The 19,403-nt window shown below is 40.9% G+C and overlaps 1 protein-coding gene across 12 annotated transcripts in view; it reads right to left on the bottom strand.

Moving 5' to 3' along the window:
* Window positions 1-19,403, bottom strand: part of cdc42bpab (CDC42 binding protein kinase alpha (DMPK-like) b) — a 53,776-nt gene that overhangs the window by 17,726 nt on the left and 16,647 nt on the right. For 4 of the 12 annotated variants that reach the window (XM_016679486.1, XM_016679493.1, XM_016679487.1 and 1 more), the window contains exons 5-25: window positions 15,749-15,842; window positions 13,074-13,274; window positions 12,842-12,980; window positions 12,543-12,652; window positions 12,353-12,432; window positions 11,540-11,718; window positions 11,323-11,445; window positions 11,102-11,235; window positions 10,226-10,347; window positions 9,996-10,116; window positions 8,825-8,935; window positions 8,494-8,741; window positions 8,387-8,401; window positions 6,308-6,413; window positions 3,739-3,863; window positions 2,587-2,692; window positions 1,927-2,075; window positions 1,762-1,853; window positions 866-942; window positions 674-721; window positions 71-106 (exon numbers count right to left, since the gene is read on the bottom strand). In XM_016679486.1, coding sequence (XP_016534972.1) covers window positions 71-106; window positions 674-721; window positions 866-942; window positions 1,762-1,853; window positions 1,927-2,075; window positions 2,587-2,692; window positions 3,739-3,863; window positions 6,308-6,413; window positions 8,387-8,401; window positions 8,494-8,741; window positions 8,825-8,935; window positions 9,996-10,116; window positions 10,226-10,347; window positions 11,102-11,235; window positions 11,323-11,445; window positions 11,540-11,718; window positions 12,353-12,432; window positions 12,543-12,652; window positions 12,842-12,980; window positions 13,074-13,274; window positions 15,749-15,842 — 2,416 coding nt within the window. The remainder of the gene's footprint in view (window positions 1-70; window positions 107-673; window positions 722-865; window positions 943-1,761; window positions 1,854-1,926; window positions 2,076-2,586; window positions 2,693-3,738; window positions 3,864-6,307; window positions 6,414-8,386; window positions 8,402-8,493; window positions 8,742-8,824; window positions 8,936-9,995; window positions 10,117-10,225; window positions 10,348-11,101; window positions 11,236-11,322; window positions 11,446-11,539; window positions 11,719-12,352; window positions 12,433-12,542; window positions 12,653-12,841; window positions 12,981-13,073; window positions 13,275-15,748; window positions 15,843-19,403) is intronic. The other 8 variants (XM_016679489.1, XM_016679495.1, XM_007567780.2 and 5 more) reach the window with 6 other exon arrangements.

Raw genomic sequence — 19,403 nt, 5'->3', positions numbered from 1 at the left:
GAGATCAACCGACAGGAAACAAGTTGACACATTGAGAGAGGAGCTGCAGAGCTGCAGCGGCGGTGCTTACACGTCTGCCTTTAGTCGGGCCGACGGACGGCGAGCGCTTCAGTGGCAAGAAGAGAGGCAGAGAGTGACAGAGACACACAGCGGTGATTATTACGCAGCTGAAAACACCTTTCAACAGACTGAGGGAGGAAACGTGATGATGGGAGAGCGGGGAGGATTCGGTGACATCAGGCAGTGCTTACCGAAACCTGCTAGTCTGAAACACTCAAGTGTTTTCAGCAACAATGTGAGGTTTTTACAATAGATGTATTCAATATTTCAGTTACACAGGTCTCAGTTGGGAAGCACTGCATTAGATTGTTGTTTGTACAACTGAGGGGCTCTGATGACGGGAGCTAAAATGAGTACTGATGTAAAAAACACAATTACAAGGAAAAGGAAGTACGGGAAAGTAAACATAAAGTGTTGTTATATCTAAGATTCTAGCTAACAAACTAATAAACAGCAAAAGGAGGATATAAACAAGTAGCTGGTAGATTCTCAGCTCTGTTATTAACAGATAATAAACATACCTCTTCCTAAACCAACATGGTTGCCCTCTGAGTGTCCTACAGGGTAAAGTTACGTCTACACGAGTTTATAACACACCCACGATTAAACTTACATCTTCCCAAAACTCAATTAAAGAAGATGAGGATGAGGAATAAGAGTCCTGATGTACCAGAGTGACGCAAAGAAAGCAACCAAAAACAAATAAAAAAAATAAAATCAGAAGAATTCACATCAACAAAAATCATGTGGACGACATAAGATGATTGTTAGCATTTCAGATGACGGCGACTTTATTCAAACTCACATCGAACTGGTCGAGGGCCGAGGTGGGGGCGTTGAGGAAAGCCAGGAAGGAATTCTGGGAATCCTGGTGCTTGACACCTATAGACCCGGAGCGAATAACACCGCTGTGGTTAGGAATTAGAGCATCAAAGGCCGACTGGAACAGAACGGGTCACAGGACCGTTTTTAAGAATGCAGAGCAGGTTTCATATGACCGGAGCAACAATGCATGTTTGTGTCGCGAGCTCAACACCATGTCTCACATATGTGTGCTGGAGCAAAGCCAAATCCTCTTTCACTGAGGTAATCTCTGAAGAAATGTGGTATCCATGAACACACAGCTCTTACTCAGAAGAAGGCCATTGTCGTTATCAAAAGATGCATTTTTAAAGGGTCAGTATTATAGTGCCATACTATAGCCCAATCAAGGAACTATGTTACCTTCAGTTGTTATAAAAATGTTGTATATATCAAATATGATTTAAAAGAAATCAGGCCTCTGTCTCTTTACAAACTCTTCCTCTTTTTGAAACTCACAACAAGGCTCCTTTATTAACCTTTTTACCAGCGTTGCTCTTAGAGGTAGCTCCTCTAATGAGCTCAGCAGATGCTCAGTTCCACCAGGTGTTTGCTAATTGCTGCTGGCTAGTCTGAAGGAGCTGAGTGGGTCTGAAGCTTTGAAGCTCGGAAACTGCAGCTCCAAGGAGCAGCTGTGTCTCGGAGGTGGGGTTAGGTCCCAGTACAAGGGATTTCTCAAACGTGTGACGGAATCGAAGCGATACTCCAGGTATGTTTTTGATAAAGGAATAACATTATAACATGCTGCAAAGCTCAAAATAGTCGATTTTACATGATACTTCCCCGTTAAATAACAGAAACATCTAGAATAGATGCTAGAGTGCAGGGATGAGGCCGTACCTCTTCGCAGCCGTAGCTCCTCCGTCTCCTTCTTCAGCCTCTCGATCTCAGCCAGCAGCTCCTGGTTTCTACTCTCCACCTCCTTCAGTTTACTGTAATGAATCACATTTGGTTCAGGGAGACGCTTACAGTACGCCAGGCTGTTAACGCTAAAGTAAGGCGTACCATTCGGTGGAAATGCCGTCCGCCTTGACTTTATTCAGCTCGTCCTGAATGCTCTGCTTGGCTTTGATCTCCGTGTCCAGTGCCGACTGCAGCTCCAGACGGGCCGACATGTCCAGCTTGGCGAAGCGTCGCATCTTCCACGGCATGTCCTGAAACACAGAGGAAATGATGCGTTTTTAAGCCAAACTTCAAAAATCACAGCCTCTTTTTTTGTGTGAAATATGTTAAGATCAAGATGATCAACAAGTCATATCACAACAGAGAGTAAAAGGTGCTTTATTATCATAGCGCTTCACCAAAAATGCTGCATATGGGAAACAAAACCAGAGATTTTTGAGGACTGAAGCTATACAAAGTTATGCTTGACGTGTCGACAAAACATTATGTAGCTTTTTCTGCTGAACTGATTCATTTTGGAGGAGCATTTTATAGAAACTCTGGTTCAGATGAGCGTTTTAAATAAATGTTGCCGCCAAGAAAATTAGGGGCTTGGATGGGCTTTATTAATATCCGCCCTTGTTAAATGACCCATGTCAGAAATAATGCATCATAATAGTTTCATAAACCATCATCAGGTAGTGTTAGACTACAACAATAACATGGCAGATCTTTAGACAAAGTGTCCCCTGAGAATGATAAAAACAGTTTGTGTTTGTTTACCGTTGCTCTCGCTCCAAGGCTGGTGTTTCTCAGACCTTCCAGCTCCTCGGTCATCTTAGTGGCCAAAGCCTGAAGGTAACCCCGAGCGTCCTTCTCATCACTCACCCTGCAACACACACACACACACACACACACACATCCTCATTTAAAAACTGCTCCATTCTTTAAAAGCAAACATCTACAGAACATTGACTTTTGGCTCAGAACTTTGAAAGTTGATCAATTAAATTCAGTTTGGTTCAGTAAATGTTGTTTAGAAAAACCCAGAAAAAAAAAGCAATGGAAATTTATTTGTGTAATATGATGGAGTGGTAGGGTTAGACAAAGAGTTTTTTTTTTTGTTAAATTATGAGAATAAAGTCAGAATATTGGGAGAATAAAAAACACAAAAATAACTGGAAGAAAGTTGTAAAATTACAACTGAATTTATGCCCGTATTATTATGACTGTTCTTGTAAAATAACTTTATTATTGTCTAATTATGACTTTTTTCTTATATTATTTTATCTTACTGCTGTACAACTTTGTCTTGCAATATTAGGGCTGTTTTCTCACCAGTAAAGGCCAAGAAAAAATAAAAATGTAATAAAAAATTCTTGCTCTAAATGTCTACTGAGAAATAACTGAACTAATACAGACATGCAGTTCCTCCTGTGCCGTGGCAAAGCTCCACCAGCAGAGGGCGACATTGGCTACCAGATTCCTCCAGAGGAAACGTCCCCAGCTCAACATTTGTATGTGCATGTCAGGAATGCGTTGCGGCTATGGAGCTGAAAGCGTGTTCCTGTGGTTCGGCGTGTCTGTGTGGGGTATGCACACTATGCCAAGACTTCAGGCCCGTCCAACTGAGAAGAGGGGAGGCAAGGGGGGGTAGAGCAGTTGGTGAAGTGTCAGCTGTGATGGGAGAGGATCTGAGAGGAAGGGAGGGTCAAGTGGCTCGACCATCTTCAGAGGTATGCGAGACACGCCGCAGCTTTACAGTGAAGAGGAACCCAATCTGTGTGTGTCTGCGTGTGCGTGTGCATGTGTGTGTGTGTGTGTGTGTGTGTGTGTGTGTGTGTGTGTGTGTTTCTACGCCATGGCTCGAGTGGAAAAGTAAGAGGCCTGTCAGGGCTGCGCTTTGGGTCACTTGAGAAGGCGGCTGTGTCTTACCACTGGATGATCTCGGTGATCTGGGCCTCCCAGTGGGCCACGCTCTCCTTTTTGTCAGCCAGCTCCCTCATCTCGTCCTCCAGCTGCTGGTTGGAGTTGTTCACCTTCTCAAACATCCCACTCAACTGGGGGGAGAGCAGCAGAAAACGTCCCCAATCATAAAGCTGTCGTCAGACGCCTGACATCTGACTGATGAAACACGTTAAAATAAAAGTGGGCTAATGAGTTTAACAGACTTTAACTGGACCGCATTAGAACTCTGAGTCCGTCCGTTTACACACCAATGTTAAGAGAACTCTGTTTTGATTCCTTTCAGCGATAGGGGCTTGTGTGTGTATGTTTATGTAGATGTCACCATGGCGACATCAATGCAGGTCTCAAACTGCCTGACTGTTTTTCTCAATCCTCTTTAATTTGTGGACACGTTTACTGTGACGCGACGAGCAAGCAGAGACCAACTTCCTCTTGTTTTGGGTTTCCTCTCCAAAGAAACGTTCCCGTCTAATTTCACAACAGAAAAGCTTCACAGAAGCTGTAGAGAAAAAAAACACGTCTTAGCGTGGTGTAGCAAAGAATCATGACCTCACATCCAGACGCAATGAGGTCATTGTAATTATGGCTTTTAGAGGCATTTTAAAGGTTCTGCCAGGTGATGAAATGACCACTAGAAACTCTTAGTGAGTAATTATAGAGTTGTGAAGCTTCTTGGTAGCTTTACTGGATAGAAAAGATTTAGGGAGTTGGAAAACACCTTTTTGCTTGTAAATGTTTTACAATCCCAAAGGTGGGTGGCGGTCAACCATCCTTTGACACTTCATGTATTTGCTATTTCAGCTGCTTCATATTTAATTTTCATTTTTGAAATGATGCCATGAACTGCTGGATGAGTCTGGAATTAAACCACTATTGAAAAGTGATGATCTTAATCTGAAACTTGAACTTAAAATAAACTTAAAATAAATTATATAGATCACCAGGAAGTTGTTTAAAGTTCTTCCCATTTAAATTGTCGTATTTTATTGTCAGTTGGTTTAAACATGGACCACAACCAAAACGTAGTAAAAGGTTTTAGCATAATTTACAAAGTAATTTATCTTCTCAAATAAATGAATGAATGAATGAATAAATAAATAAATAGATAAATAAATAAACAAATAAATAAATAAATAAATAAATAGGGCTGCACTGACTGCAGTTTTCTAGCTGATAACTGATCTTTCAAAAGCCTGACCTGTAGATTCCAATTTCAGTTGATACTGATATTTATGTTTTTGTCTCTGAAAAGTCACTACATATAGTGACAAGGTGGCTAATTTGGCAACACTGGCATGACTATTGTTAACCACAAACATGCAGATGTGACCTGGTGGCCAGGTCTGTCAATCAGCTCTCTTTCATGACAATCTCAAGTTTAAGTAATCCAAAAAGTAAGGAAATTGGGGTTCATTTATCAGTGTACCCCTATAAATAAATATGGCAACAATTTGGGTTTAAAATTATTTGTCTACAGGTACAAAATCATCAGGGTGTCACAGGTTTTACCAACTCTAATTTAATGCTTTTCAAGACTATTCATATTTTATATTGTAGTAGTGCTGAGGTTCATTGAACCAAATATACGTGACATCGTGTGGTTTGGCAACAGAAGTGAGCCAGTGACGAAGATGAACTTCGTCCAGCCAACTGCTGATAAATTTACACTTTCAAATGAAAGCTAGCTAACTAGCAACAGCATATTAGCGGGTGGCTAGCGATAGCCTCAACTATTTCCATTCAGAATGGAGTGAAGATGTCTATGCGCAACTCAAACTACATAGATTATAAAAGATTAAGAAGTCCTGCTGCAACAAAATTTAAGACCTGTGATTAACTTTTTTTTTTTTTTTTATGAATTTAGCATTTTAAGGCCTTAATTTTAGACACACAAGTTTAAGACTTTTAAAGGGTGCACAGACACCCAGAAAGCAATGAGGACGTTCATCATAGAGGAGAAAACAAGGTCTTCATTGGCATTCAGATCTAATCAATCCAACACAATTCAAAAACCTACAACACACTTCAGTGATTTGACTGCAGTGGCAGCCATGATTCTCCTGATTTCCCTCTGTGTTTTATCACTTACAGACTTTAAAAACACACTCAGATTGTACTCCACAGGTCAGAATGCCTTCCAGTTATTAGAGACCATTTAAAGAGGGAGGCTGAAGGGGGGGGGGCCTTTTTGAACTTCCAGGAGCCGGTTCCAAAGTCAACACAGCTAGATCCAGCGTCTATCCGAATGTGCTACAGGCTACAGGCTGTTTGTGAGCGGAATATTGTACTGTGATTTCTTTGGCATAGCTGGGAGAGAGGGGGTGGAAGGAGGAATGTGACAGGCTTTCCAAGAAGGGTTACCTGGGGTTACAGCACTAGGGGCGGGAGGGGGGTCTCAGAGTGACTGTGTGTGTAATGGGGACAAACAAATCATGGAAAAGCTGACAATGCACTACAGAAAAGTAAAAATAAAAGCTGTTTTAGACTCGTATGCATTCATAATGACTTCTGTTAGACACAGGAACACATACTGTACCTTGTCTAATTCACTGGACAGCTTCTTATTCTCCTCAGTGAGGAGGATTCTTTCACGCTCATATTTCTGCTTGTACTCCGTCTCAAACTCTTCACGCTCATTTTGGCTGCAAAAAACACAGACACACACACACACACTGTTACTGTAGGAACTTAACCACCATCTGTTAGTGAGATCCTGACCTCTGGCTGTGGCTGCATTGGAAAATATTCCTCAAATAAACTTGGTAAATATACAGCCGAGTGTTTCAGCTCGACTTTTCTTTAAACTGTGACTCTCTTTGTTCCTGAGAGTCGCAGCTGAATCAAAGACTGAACCAAAAGCTGTCGCTCGTTTTTTTAAGCCCGACACATTACTGCAGTTAGAAGCTGATCCAGCGGCGAGCTTAAAAAGGAATTAGGCAGCCGTGAAAATAATACATCAGCAGCAGCAGGCAGGAAGGTAAGTCTACGGGGCTAAAAAACAACCTCTAAAGCTTCCTGAATATAAATATGAATCATGTGGTGTCAGGTTATTTTTTCTGTCAGGCTGAACGCCGTTCTGGAAAACGCTTGCTGACGGATAAAATGCACTAACAATTACGTCTCCTATTGCGATGGGGGTTTTCTTTGCTTGTTCAACAGAAGTCTTTTTGGAGAACTTACAGTTAACATCAATTATCCCATAGTGACAACCATGTTCTCTAATGTTAATGGACTGTACGGCTAAAATAAACTGAAACATGTGGGGTGTAAAAACAACTACTTCTAAAAATATATCAGGAAAACATCATCCACCCTTATTTTCACTAAGGATGCACCGATTGCAGTTTTCTGGCCGATCACTGATTTTTAAAAAGCCAATTCAGATTTTTTTTGTCTGAAAAAACAGCGGTGGTGACTACTGTTAGTTGCGCAGAGTGTGGGTAAGTATCAGCTGATCACCCAAAATTAAGGAAATCGGAGTCGATTTAGTTATATTTTCATGGTCAGCTGGCTATGTTTTACAGGAATTTAAAGAAAAAGTTTCTAGTTTCAAAGTGTACAGACACCATAGTGTGGAAACTAAAAGGACAGCCTTCATCTTCTTTGTTTTTTTTTTTTGTTTTGTTTTTTTTGTTAATATCATAATAGAGCGGCGGTTTTACTGGAGGCTATCGTAGCGTGAAAACCTCCTGCTAGCCCACGCAGAGCGCAGAGATTTGCAACACAAAAAGCAGTGATGTGACTCACAGAGGCCCCAGATCAGTTCTGGGGCCCCAAGCAGCTGAATAGTTTGCTGAAGCCTTGAGAAGATAAAAATTAGATTATTTGTGCCAACAAATCAGAACAGGGCAGCCATCTCTGTGATGGTATTAATGTTCATACACATATCTAACTACAGAACGACAAAAGGGACTAAATTAAATAAATAACATCGTTAAATAATTTATTAAATATACCGTAAAATAATTAAGTGGTGAATTAAAGGTTTAAATTATGTATTTATTACACATTTTATAAAACATGTTTTAAAAATCAATAAGATTCAATATTATAATAGTGTCAAATAGTATAATTAATTGTGTATTTAATTATTTCACGGTTTCTGCAGAATCACCATGAAATACTTCGATCTGTTAAACTTGCCATCAAAGTCGAGGGGTGGGGTTATGGGCGGGGCTAAAACTCATCTGATGAACTCCACTAGTTCAGTCTGATTCTGTGAAAATGATTCCACTTTCTGTCTAGTCTGTTAATTGTAAAATATCTTCAAGGAAAAGATTGTGAAAATCTACCATCTGAAGATGATTTTCAAAAAATGAGGCTGAAGTAGTTGAGTTTGACAGATCTACCAATATAAATTTGCATTTTAATGATTTAATGACATATTAAATATTTAATTAAGAATTTATATATTTCCTTTTCATATTTAATTAGTAATTCAATTATATTTTTATTTAATTTTGTCCCTTTTGGTCCTCCGTATACAACATGCTTAAAATGTAGCTATACAAGAACTCTGAGAAAAGACAGTCATCAGGACAGGATCCTCTGGGAGACTACAGCAAATACATCACAGATATTTATCTGGATATGTTAGACATCTTTCTGTAATTACCTCACAGTATCACCACTGTAAAAAAAAACATAAAACAAAATGAAAAGTCTTGATCAGATCAGACTGCTGATTAACAAGCCAGAGCAGAGACAGAGGAACAGTCTCACCTCTCCCGGCGGATCTTGTCCAGTTTGTCTTTCAGCATCAGGATCTCTTTCTGCAGGTTGAGCTGCTGGCTCTCGGCGTCCCTCAGCTCTTTGCGCAGCGCCTTGAGCTCGGTGCTGTGCTGCGCCTCTCTGCGCGCCAACTCCTCCTCGTACAGCAGCGTCTTCTTCTCCATCTCCGCTCGCAGACGCCCCACCTCTTGCGTCTGGTCGGCTGAAGCCGGAGCAGCCGGAGAGCCGACCTGCTTCACCTGGAGAGCCAGAATGATTAGAGATTTAAAAACAGAGCGGCAACGGGATTCCTGGGATGGGACGTGCTGTGCTGCATCCTCACCTTAAGTCCTTCCAGTTCCTCCTCCAGCTGGCGGCTGTACTGCTCGTTGCGCTCTCTCAACTTCTTCTCTTTCTGAGCCTCGGCGGCTTGCTCCTCAGCCTGAACCTCCATCTGGTGATGGACATACGCGGACTGATTGGAGACCAACATTCAGCTGATATGACTTCCTGAACATGATTCCTACACGTTTATCATTAAAACTAATTCCTTAAAGGGGCAGTAACATGTGTTTTCCAGACACATGGTGCCATTTTATTTAACTATCTAGTATCTATGTCACGTTCAGTTATTATAAAAATTTGATATATATAAAATATGACTTAAAGAACTTTGATTTTGTAATTTAACGCCTTAAATTGGACCTCTGTCTCTTTAAGAAGCTCCTACTCTTTCTGAAACTACACCTGCAGGAAGTCATCAGAATATGGCTCCACAATTAACCGCTCAACATTTTTACCAGTGTTTCACTGAGAAGTAGCTCAGCAGATACTCAGTTCCACCAGGTGTTTGCTAATTGCTGCTGGCTAGTCTGAAGGAGCTGAATGGACAGAAACTGCAGCACCAAGGAATAGCTTTGTCCTCGAATCCGGGGCTAGGTCCACCAAGACAAAACACAGCTGAATGGTTGCCATGGGAGATTAAAGGATGTATGTTTGAGGATTTCTCAAACATACAAGAAAGAATCAAGGCAACACTCCAGGTACGTTTTGATGAGGGATGAACAACATGATGTGAAGCTCAAAACAGTCGATTTTACATAATACTGCCCCTTTAAGCGCATTTTGGATAAACGGATGGGCAGATGGATGGATAGGTGGAAACACACATCTGGAAATAAATTTTTTTATCCTTCATTTTCTTTATCCATTCTTCCCCAATCCTAGAAAATACTTTAATTCCACATTCTTTCCAGACCATTTAGGACCTTGAAAGAAAACAACACTAACCTAGAGATGTTAGTATAGTTTTTTTGGTAACTATATTCTACAGCTTTTCTGATTATGGATGGTGTCCGGACTTGGGAGTGAAACTAAAGAGTAAAAGAAAGCCACGCCTAGTATCTGAGGAAAGGCAATAAAAGTGGAAGGCTAACCGGAGGTTGAAGTGTTTACCGACCAGCAGGTGCAGACACAGAAAGGTGTTGCTACCAGTCACAGGGAATCTACTCTACCTCCTTCTTGGCCCTCTCAGCCTTTCGCACCTCAAGGCGGAGAGCCTCCACCCTCTGATTCTGGCTCTCCATCTCCTCCTCCTTGTCACGCAGCTGGCGAACCAGGCGCTGCTTTACAGACCTGCCAGGACAGTTCAAATCTAAGGGTTGCTGGTTTTATGCACAGCAAAAAAACCTTGTTTCAGGACAGAACAATTAGTCCAGGAAAACACGAGTGCGCAGGGTTCTACCTGAACTCTGTCAGCTTCTCATTGAGCTCAGAAAACTCCTGCATGGCCAGCTTCCTCTGGCTGTGGGCCTCCTTCAGCTCTTTAGACTGGGACTTCATTTTCTCACCCGCCTCCACAAGACCCTGCTCAGAGCGGAGAGAGAAACGGGAATCATTTCACATATTCAACAAAACTTTGAAGTTCAATGTTTACCAAAAAAAAAAAAAGCCATCTTCATCAGGGTTTCTGTAGGTTTCACCAAATCAAATTTAAGTCAAATTTAAGACTTTAAGACTTTTTGAAGACCATTATGAATTAAATTTAAGACCTGAACCACGACAGAAATTTAGAGAAGAAAATTACATATTTTGCAACATTCTCTACAGTCTGAACCCCCTGCAGATTTTTTGGGACAGAACGCAGCTAGCCTCGTATTGGTTAGCCAACTGGCAATAAATCTACACTTACCAATGATGGATGCAAAAAGTCCAACTAGCTAGCAAAGGTATGCTAGCAGCTACTTAGCAATCATGATGTCGGCTTGCAGCTTAAACAGAAAGTCCAGCAAAAAAGTCCAGCAAAAACAAAAACTACATACAGACTAAATTGTTCTATCACAACAACATTTTAAGACTTCATTAGCATATTTAAGGCTAAATTAAATTTTTTAAATTAAATTTTAAGGCCTTCATTTTGGATACACTAGTGTAAAACATTTTAAGCCTTTTTAAGGATCCCCGTTTATACAGATTTGTGTATAACTGGATTACGGATGCAGTGAAAGTGTAGAAATATTCTTAAAGGAAAACCCTTCCATCACTGATTAGGTCAGAAAACCTGAAATAAAAATCAGACGAGCAGCAGAGGTGAGAGTTTTTACCTTCTGTAAGTTTTTACCTTCTGTAAGTCATCCCTCTCCTGTGTTAGGCTTTTCATCTGCTTCTCCAGACTCTTGATGTGTTTGGACGAGTCCTCCAGGTCCCTGCGAGCCGACGTCACGTCCTCCAGCTGCTTCTCCAGTTGGCCGGAGTCTGACACAGGGATGCATTTGAGTGAGAACATGAAGTTTGACTTTCAGTGTGGGTTTCTACAGAGGCGGTCTGTTTTTACACCCTGACCTGCGATCTGCTTCTTGAGAATGTCGATCTCGCTCTTGAGGCTCCTGATCTCCACTTCCTTGTTGGAGCTGACTGGTCCCTCTCCTGTTGGGTGCTGCAGGGCCTGCACAGCCTGAGTCGACTCTGTAAAGGGGAAAACGACCGGGTTTGTTGAACCAGTGGAGGTTCAATTCACCACCATACACTAAGAACAGATGAGGCATTGGCAGAAGCTCACCTTGCAGTTTGCGACTCAGCTCTAGTTTCTCCTGCTCCAGGCGACGTATCCTTCTCTCATAGGCCTCAGTGGCCAGGCTGTCCTCTAGCCTGCGCTGGACATCCAGGTCCAACTGGTCCTGCCCTGCTTTACCCGGATCCACGGCCAGCTGTCGGAGGCAGCCCCGGTCCGACAGGGAACTACAAGGCAAGTAAACGGTGAAAATTAGATTTCTAATCCAAGGTTTCACCAAATTACCATGGAGATAACCCTGATTATTTGACTAACGCTCTCCTTTCCTGGACTATCAGTTTAGGAAGATGAATTCATTCATTTAGGCATATCAGAATTAATAGGGTCCAAAACAAATGTGTTATACTTGTCAGAAAGATTGACAAAATAAGAGAAAAAACAGAAGAGAAAGAAAGACAAAGAAAAACAAAGGAAGGAGGAAAAGAGGAATAGAGAAAAAAAACACTAAGAAAAAAAGGCAGAAAGAAAGATGTAAAAAAAGAAAGAAAAAAAGACTGAAAAAAAGAAATACGGACAGAAAAATAAGAAGGAAAGAGAGATGTAAGGACAAAGACAGGCGTAAAGAAAGAAAATAAAAAAAGATGGAGAGAAAAACAGACAGAAAATTAAACCGAAAAAAGAAAGCAAGAAAGAAGCCTTCCATTTCTTTTATTTAAGAAAAAAAAAAGACACTTTTTATTTTAACAGGAACACACTTTCCAGTTCATCTCACCCAGTTAGAGTGAGCTCAGGAACAACTCCTCAAAAACACACACATCACCACAGCCTGAATCCAGCAGTGATTCAGAGGATTACACTCACCATTTACTTGTATAGGTGAAACCCACAAACGGCAGGTGATGGCCAGAGAAGGCAGTGTGAGAGGGAGGAGGCATAGTCTCCTGAAAGTCAGGAAACAACAGGAGAATTAGGTGATTTTTACAAAATATAACAAATACTGCATATATTTGTTATGGAGCATTTGGTCTTGTTTTACTAAATAAGACCTTACCGAATTCTTTAGACAGTCGTCGTCTACGTCAAAGTTAGAGGTATCTGTAGGACTGCTGACTTCTGGGATGTAGGGGGCCTCACACGTACGAATGTTGTCCCAGTCAATGCCTGAAAGCAGCAACAACACAAGTTGGTACAATTAACAACACCACACAATGACACAATGAATTCCGATTAAAATGCTATAATAATAATAAGTTATTATTATAATAATTCATGATATTGAGGTATAAGTGATGTCAGGTATGTAATTATATTCACACTGAGTATCAGGATGAGGAAGAACTCTGTGTGTACCAGTGAAAAACGTGTGCTGTTTGAAGTCCTCAATGCCGTTTTGACCCAGCCTGTGTTCCCGACTGCAAATGAGGCGGCGAATCAGATCTTTCGCTTCCTCCGACACGTCTGTTATCTGCTGTGGGAACTGGAATCGCTCCTGTTGGAAGGAAATGACATCAGACAGCTGAGAGTGTGAGAAAACAACAAACGAAACCCGCCGGTCGGCTCCGCTAAACTCCAGTTGGCTCACCTTGTGGTTCATGATTTTCCCGTAGGTTTCCACCAGGGATTCTGCATAGAAAGGAGTCTCCCCGTACAGCATCTCGTACATGCAGACGCCCAGGGACCACCAGTCGCACTCGGGTCCATACTTGCCCTTCCCGTCTTCCATCGCCTGGAGGATCTCGGGGGAAATGTAATCTGGAGTTCCTACTGCCACAGAGGACTGGACCTGGCAGTGGAAAGCAAAACACCACTTAGGATCCAATGAATCCACTGAATGGAACACGGCAGAGAGAGCGTAAACATAAACACACCCTACAATCACACAAATCTGATTATTTTTTTTATTTTTTTTGCTCAGATCTGACACATCTCTGACTTTTTCACCACAGTCTGAATGGCACAATTCCAGTCTTTTACAAAAACATCTGATTTCCTCCATTTCTGTATGTGGTACTGAAACAGATACATAGTTTGTAGTTTTCAGAGCGTCTGCAGTCAGAACAGTCATGTTCAGTTTCATTAAACTTTAGGTCGTTAATGTGAGACATGTCAGAATTCTGCAGCAGAAGAAGAAGTCAGTGAAGCATCACAGTCCCACCACTCTAAGCTCCAACTACACACCCAAACACACTTCTCTACAGAAGTTGCAGTCAATGCTCCACAAAAGACCATCGCTATTAGTTGTGCCATACTTTTTTCATCTTCGTTTGCCTTCTTATGATTTTGTGACAATTCTGTCAGTTTCTGTTGCTGAATAAACCAACATCAATCCGTTGTTACTTCAGTAAACAGTGTGCTGCTGTGTGACGTCTTTGTTCTTATTCTGCACAGTAAATCGTTCACACAGGAGTCTGATTGCAGTCGCATCATTCAAAGAGTTACTTTTGAGTCATAATAAAGGAAATGCTGACCAACATATTTGATGTGTATTGATGATGTTGATGATGTAACGTTTGTAGCCGTTTTTCTCAATTTTTGACCGAGTGGTGTCTGTTATGAGTTTGCATTTCTGTGTTTTTATGATGTGAAGCACTTTGAACTGCATTGTTGCTGAAATGTGCTACACAAATAAACTTGATTTACTGATTGGTTCACTAGTATTAACCACGACTAAATAAAAAAAAAAATTGTATTCCAGCAAAAAATCAGAATAGAGCATGAAAACCTGCCTTGTGCCTTAGAGAAAGGCAAACATCAAGACGAAGGATGATGAAGTTACATTTAAAGACTTCTCAGAGTATAATAAAAATAAATGAATGTGAACAGTGAGGTTTCTTTTTTCAATTCATTTTATAATGCAGATTCATGGCAGTGTTACAGTCACTGGTTATGACTTGGGTTTCATTTCATCAGTGGTGGCTCAGCAGTAGCAAGGCAGACAGGAGAGGCTCACTGCAGTGTCCTGACTCGGTTCAGGATTCAGTGCAGGAGCAGGGCTGTGATCGTCGTCAGAGGATCTTCAGACCGACTAAATGAACTTTATGAAACCGTTAGCCAGGCTGCTCAGCAACATCTAAAGCACAACCACACAACTCCTACACATATTTCTTCCTTCAAGCTGTCAGAATGCTGTAAAAATGAAATAAAGATATCAACTTTAGGACCACCTCATTTTTAATCAAAGTTATCCTGGTTTTGTTTAAAATGTGTAGCATATTTGCTCATAGCATTATTGTGTTCACCCAACATTCAGACTCCAGTAGAGAGAGGATCCTCTTAGGTGTTTTGTATCATCAAGTACAGAGTGATGCATGAACGCTTCGAGGCTTAATTATGAAGATTGTTTCTCAGTTTTCCTGTATTGACACTTATCAAACTGCTTTAGGCTACAACAACAAAAAAAAAACATGCATCATGTTACTAAGCAGTACCCATTTGAAAAGCTAGTGGTTAGTGGAGGAGGCGGAGGTTCTCAGGGCTTTATTCTATTTTATTGAACATCTACATGCTCCTGCTACATTAGATTATTAAGCACTAAAACATCTCAATATCAATTGTACACTGATGACAACTTCATAATTCATAAAATGGATCACATTTCTCAGCTCAATACAGAAAAAACATGCGTCATTAATTTTGGTACGTGAAATACAAGGTTAAAGATTTGGACTATTATACATGGCAAGGCTAAAGGCCACAAACCAACTTAGATGTATTAAATCAGTCTACAACCTGTGTTGAAGTTTTGGTCATTGACTGTCAAGAACTCTTCAAATAGTTGGATGGTTATATTCATGCTCTTATTTTGAAGTGGGTGAAGACTGTTTACGTAGCAGTTCTGCTTCCTCTCCTCATGTTCTCGTATTTTCTTAAACATAAACATCTTTTTGTGCTATTTAGTAAAGTACACCATTTAAATGAATTAATGTAACTGATTAAAACAAGGAATCTTATTTTTTTTGGGGTAACTGGAGTCTCTGCATCACTTTCATCCCACTTTCAGACTTGGAGCTGTCGCCCTTATTATTAGCATTTTCCGCTCTGTAATCTTTCATTTCATCTCTTCAGTTTTCCTTCCTGTAACATCAGGAGAATCGTCTGAATCGCAACCTGCAAGCCAGGCCAAGCAGCCGAACCGCACACTCCTCATGGGAGACCCCCAGGGTTAAGGCAGCGAGGTTAGTAAAACTCTGGTTTTGTTTGCTTTGGACCGGGAGGAACAACAGCAGCAGCGGCGGCAGCAGCGCAGTCAAAACCTACCGTCCCATCCTCCATGAGCTTCAGGCAGGAGCCGAAGTCGGCCAGGCGGATGTGGCCGTTCATATCCAGCAGAATGTTGTCAGGCTTGATGTCCCTGAAAAGAGAGAGAGGGGAGAAAGGGACAAAAGGAAAGAAGGGGGAAAAAAGTCAAACTGAGTGAGCGGTTCCTGAAAACGCCTTCCAATCAAAACACCTTTTAGGACATCCAAAAAACACACACTTCATCATCTCGTATTCCTGGGAGCTGCGATCGGTTCTCATCAGGAATTCGAGCGGTCTTGATTTGCCTGTAAATACGGCGGATAATAATTCAGCCCAGTTCTGTGATTGAATTAAGTGTAATTTTCCTTTGGCTCCATTTATCAGCAGTAGGATAAGTTGAAATTGAATACAGAGAAAAATGAGTTGAGTGTATGATTTGGGAATTAGCTTTACACACAGATAAAAGAAAGATAAACCAACCTACTGCGTTATTCCTTTTCCTGCTGTTTTTGTGGAAAAAAGGAGGTTGCCAAACAGTTTCTGTACGTTTTCGTGTTCCCTGCATCTGTTCTGCATTATTACTGCTGATGGTGAGTTTACATTTTCACATACAGCCTGTGGTTTGACTCCAGTCAGCAGAAAATAATTCTACCTTAGGATACAAGGTTTTCTTTCCTCCCTCTCCACCACCTAAATTGGCTGAATGTTTTTTTGTATCAATCAGCATCTTTCACCCTGACCTCACCGTTTCACATTTTCACACTTAGACCAAATCATGAGACCGACATTTATTTCCCTTTGATCCCACAGTCATTTAGTTAAATCGTCCAAGTCACGTTTTTTTTTTTTTTAAAGATATCCAGTTCCAAACGGGATTTTAGTCTGAACAAGACAAAAACACTTCTATCTGTTGTTTATTCAAACTTCACCAGGCTTTCTCATTTTCAAGAAACGCCTCTGTGTCACCGTTATATTTATACCCAAGGAAAACAAAAAGTATTGAGTTACTGACTAAAGATTCTCCAGCACTCTGATCAACTTCAAAGGACAAAGTACCCATTGAAAAGCTTCACCTGCTTTAAGGGTTTCAGTAATGTTGCTACAGCAGATTTGCTGGAAAAAAATATATATATTTCTTAACAGTGGAGTTTGATCCCACTGGATTAAAAGTTTGTTTTTCAAAATTGTCCCAACAAAAAGCAGAAGAGCATCAAACTGGTACATAACGTTTATGGAAAAATTCTGCTAGTCTGTCTTCTCCTAGTGCTAACAGGAAACAACCAATCAGAGCGCATTGGCAGAACTTATCACTGTCAATCAGCTTGTGTACTCGCTGCTGACATCCTCCCCTTACTCTCTGCTACGCTACTGCTAGTTCCCCACAACCAGTCCTGCCATGAATGCTAAGGCTAGTTAGCATAACAGTAAATAAACAGTTTTTCTGTAACAGTTATGTTGCGTACACTGGAATGATTGACAGCACTAAGCTCCTCCTCCTGGCTCTGATTGGTTGCTTTTGAGTGAGAGAGGTGCATTTCTTCAGATGACAATAGCAGCACTGGGAGGAGGCAGAGGAGATTGATCTTTACACAGATGATCTGTGTCGTGTTACACAGTCAGGACATGGTGACAGTTTTAACAAATATGGAAAAAACATATTTTTGTAAAAGTTACATACAGCAACTTTAGTGATGCCATTTCTAGGTGCTAAGAGGAGTCAGGTGTGTAGAGAACAAGGGACAGGACGTCAAATATGATCTCTGACAGGTGGTCAGGGGTGACTTTAATTGAGCCCTAGACTGCTATAAAACAGAAACACCACAGTGACCCACTAACCAGACTAAATATAGTCTGTCCCTGTCATAAAAGCTTTCTACAAAGGAGTGTGTGTTAGAATAATATTTTCTAACACACAGCACAAAGCAAAACTCAAACATCCCCAGTTAGGCTAAACGCCCACTCATTTTGTTTCATCATGGGCGTGAGTGTTTCTGTCCGGTGACTCAAGCGTGTTCCCGCTTAAAATAGCAAACCTGAAGCTTGAAACAGGAACACAGTCAACCAGCGCGGCTCCCAACTCATGTCAGCTTTTGCTGTTGTGATTGGCTCCGGCCACCGACCATACGCCAACTAACACCCACCCTAGAGACGCTCACACCTGCTCTACAGCCCTGATTTATAAGGCTTCTCTGTAATCTACTGCAAGGAAAAGATGGCAATGAGGCTACAGGAAGTGGTTTCTGTCAGCATACAAAAAGTACTAATTAACACACAGTAAAACTAATTAAATTTGACATTTGAGAATTTTTTTTTTACAGCTGCATGATATTAGAATATCAAGCAACGAGGATTTTATTGAGAAATATTGGATTTTCTTCACACTTTGTTCCCCATTAACTAAATGAAACTGAATCTCATGTGGAAACTGAAGCAAGACAAACACTTTACACTGAAAGTGTAAACTGAATGAAAAAGCCAGAGCTTATTATTTATTTATCCAAAAAGCTGAATGTTACAGTAATGCTCTGCATCTAAAGTGTCAGCCTGGACTAAATCAGTCAACAATGTTTTCCAAAAAGCCTCCTGTGATATTTTTACTACACCCACTGACACTGAGTTGACGATTTATTCGCAACCATAAATGGTACGATTACTTTTCTTTGTAATTGTCAATGAAATGGATAATCCTCCACTAAGAAACTGAGTGAAATTGATTCGCAGTGCTTAAGCAAAATGTTGTTTTTTTTACCTCTAAGAAAACGAGACATGACGAGGCGGCTAAAAACACAAAAACTATTCTGAAATAAATGACCAAAACAAAACAAATTTGGATGATTTGGTCTAATAGATTTTGCAGTAAGTGACTAATTCAGGCTGAATATAGCTCTCTGTTACCAAACATCAGGAAGTAAACAGTTCAAGCCAACGAGGCACCCTTATATTAGTTTAAGTTCCTCAGTGATGCAAGTCCTGCCCACACCAGGGAGATTTTCCATCTTACAGCAGCGACAGACTTTCAAAGACTGCTCTGATGTCAACCGAAGTCTCTTCAAAGCCACATGTAAAGCCCCCATCATTTTCTGCTACCGTTAATGCTCGCATTTTGCGGGTCGGGAGCAGCTGGATAGACTCGCCATCTCACGACACTAAAACCTCGGTGCAGAAAACCACAGGTTAAAGTGACATGAGAGACGACAATTATGTAAACCCCACACTTGTTTCCATTAAACCTGAATCTACATTAGACTAGAAAACTTTCAGAAATGTGCCTGACCGTCACAAATGTGTCATCTGCCATAGATATCTGATTTTAAATGAAAACCACAAACTCCACTGGAATGCATTCAAGTCTGGAGCAACCAAACCTCGTTTGATGGAAAAACATTACACACAAGTCCTATTTTTTTTTTCTTATTTATCACTAAAAGTACACTGTTGAATCATAAAATATCTTCATGATACAGAAAATATAAATCTGGAGATCTCTGAGGGACCTTTTAACATCTAAGCTTCACTGTTGCCAGGCTTCATAACATTCATCTAAATGTTAGAAACCAACATTTTCTTGACTCCAGAACCTCACAAATCATAACCGTAAAACTTGGACCAGACGACAAGCACGTGGCTCTGCAGCGGAGTGGGTGTGTGTGTGTGTGTGTGTGTGTGTGTGTGT

The sequence above is a fragment of the Poecilia formosa genome, unplaced genomic scaffold (assembly GCF_000485575.1).
Source record: "Poecilia formosa unplaced genomic scaffold, Poecilia_formosa-5.1.2 Scaffold213, whole genome shotgun sequence".
In the NCBI taxonomy this organism is placed as follows: Eukaryota; Metazoa; Chordata; class Actinopteri; order Cyprinodontiformes; family Poeciliidae; genus Poecilia; species Poecilia formosa.
This window is presented reverse-complemented; position numbering and strand designations above follow the sequence as displayed.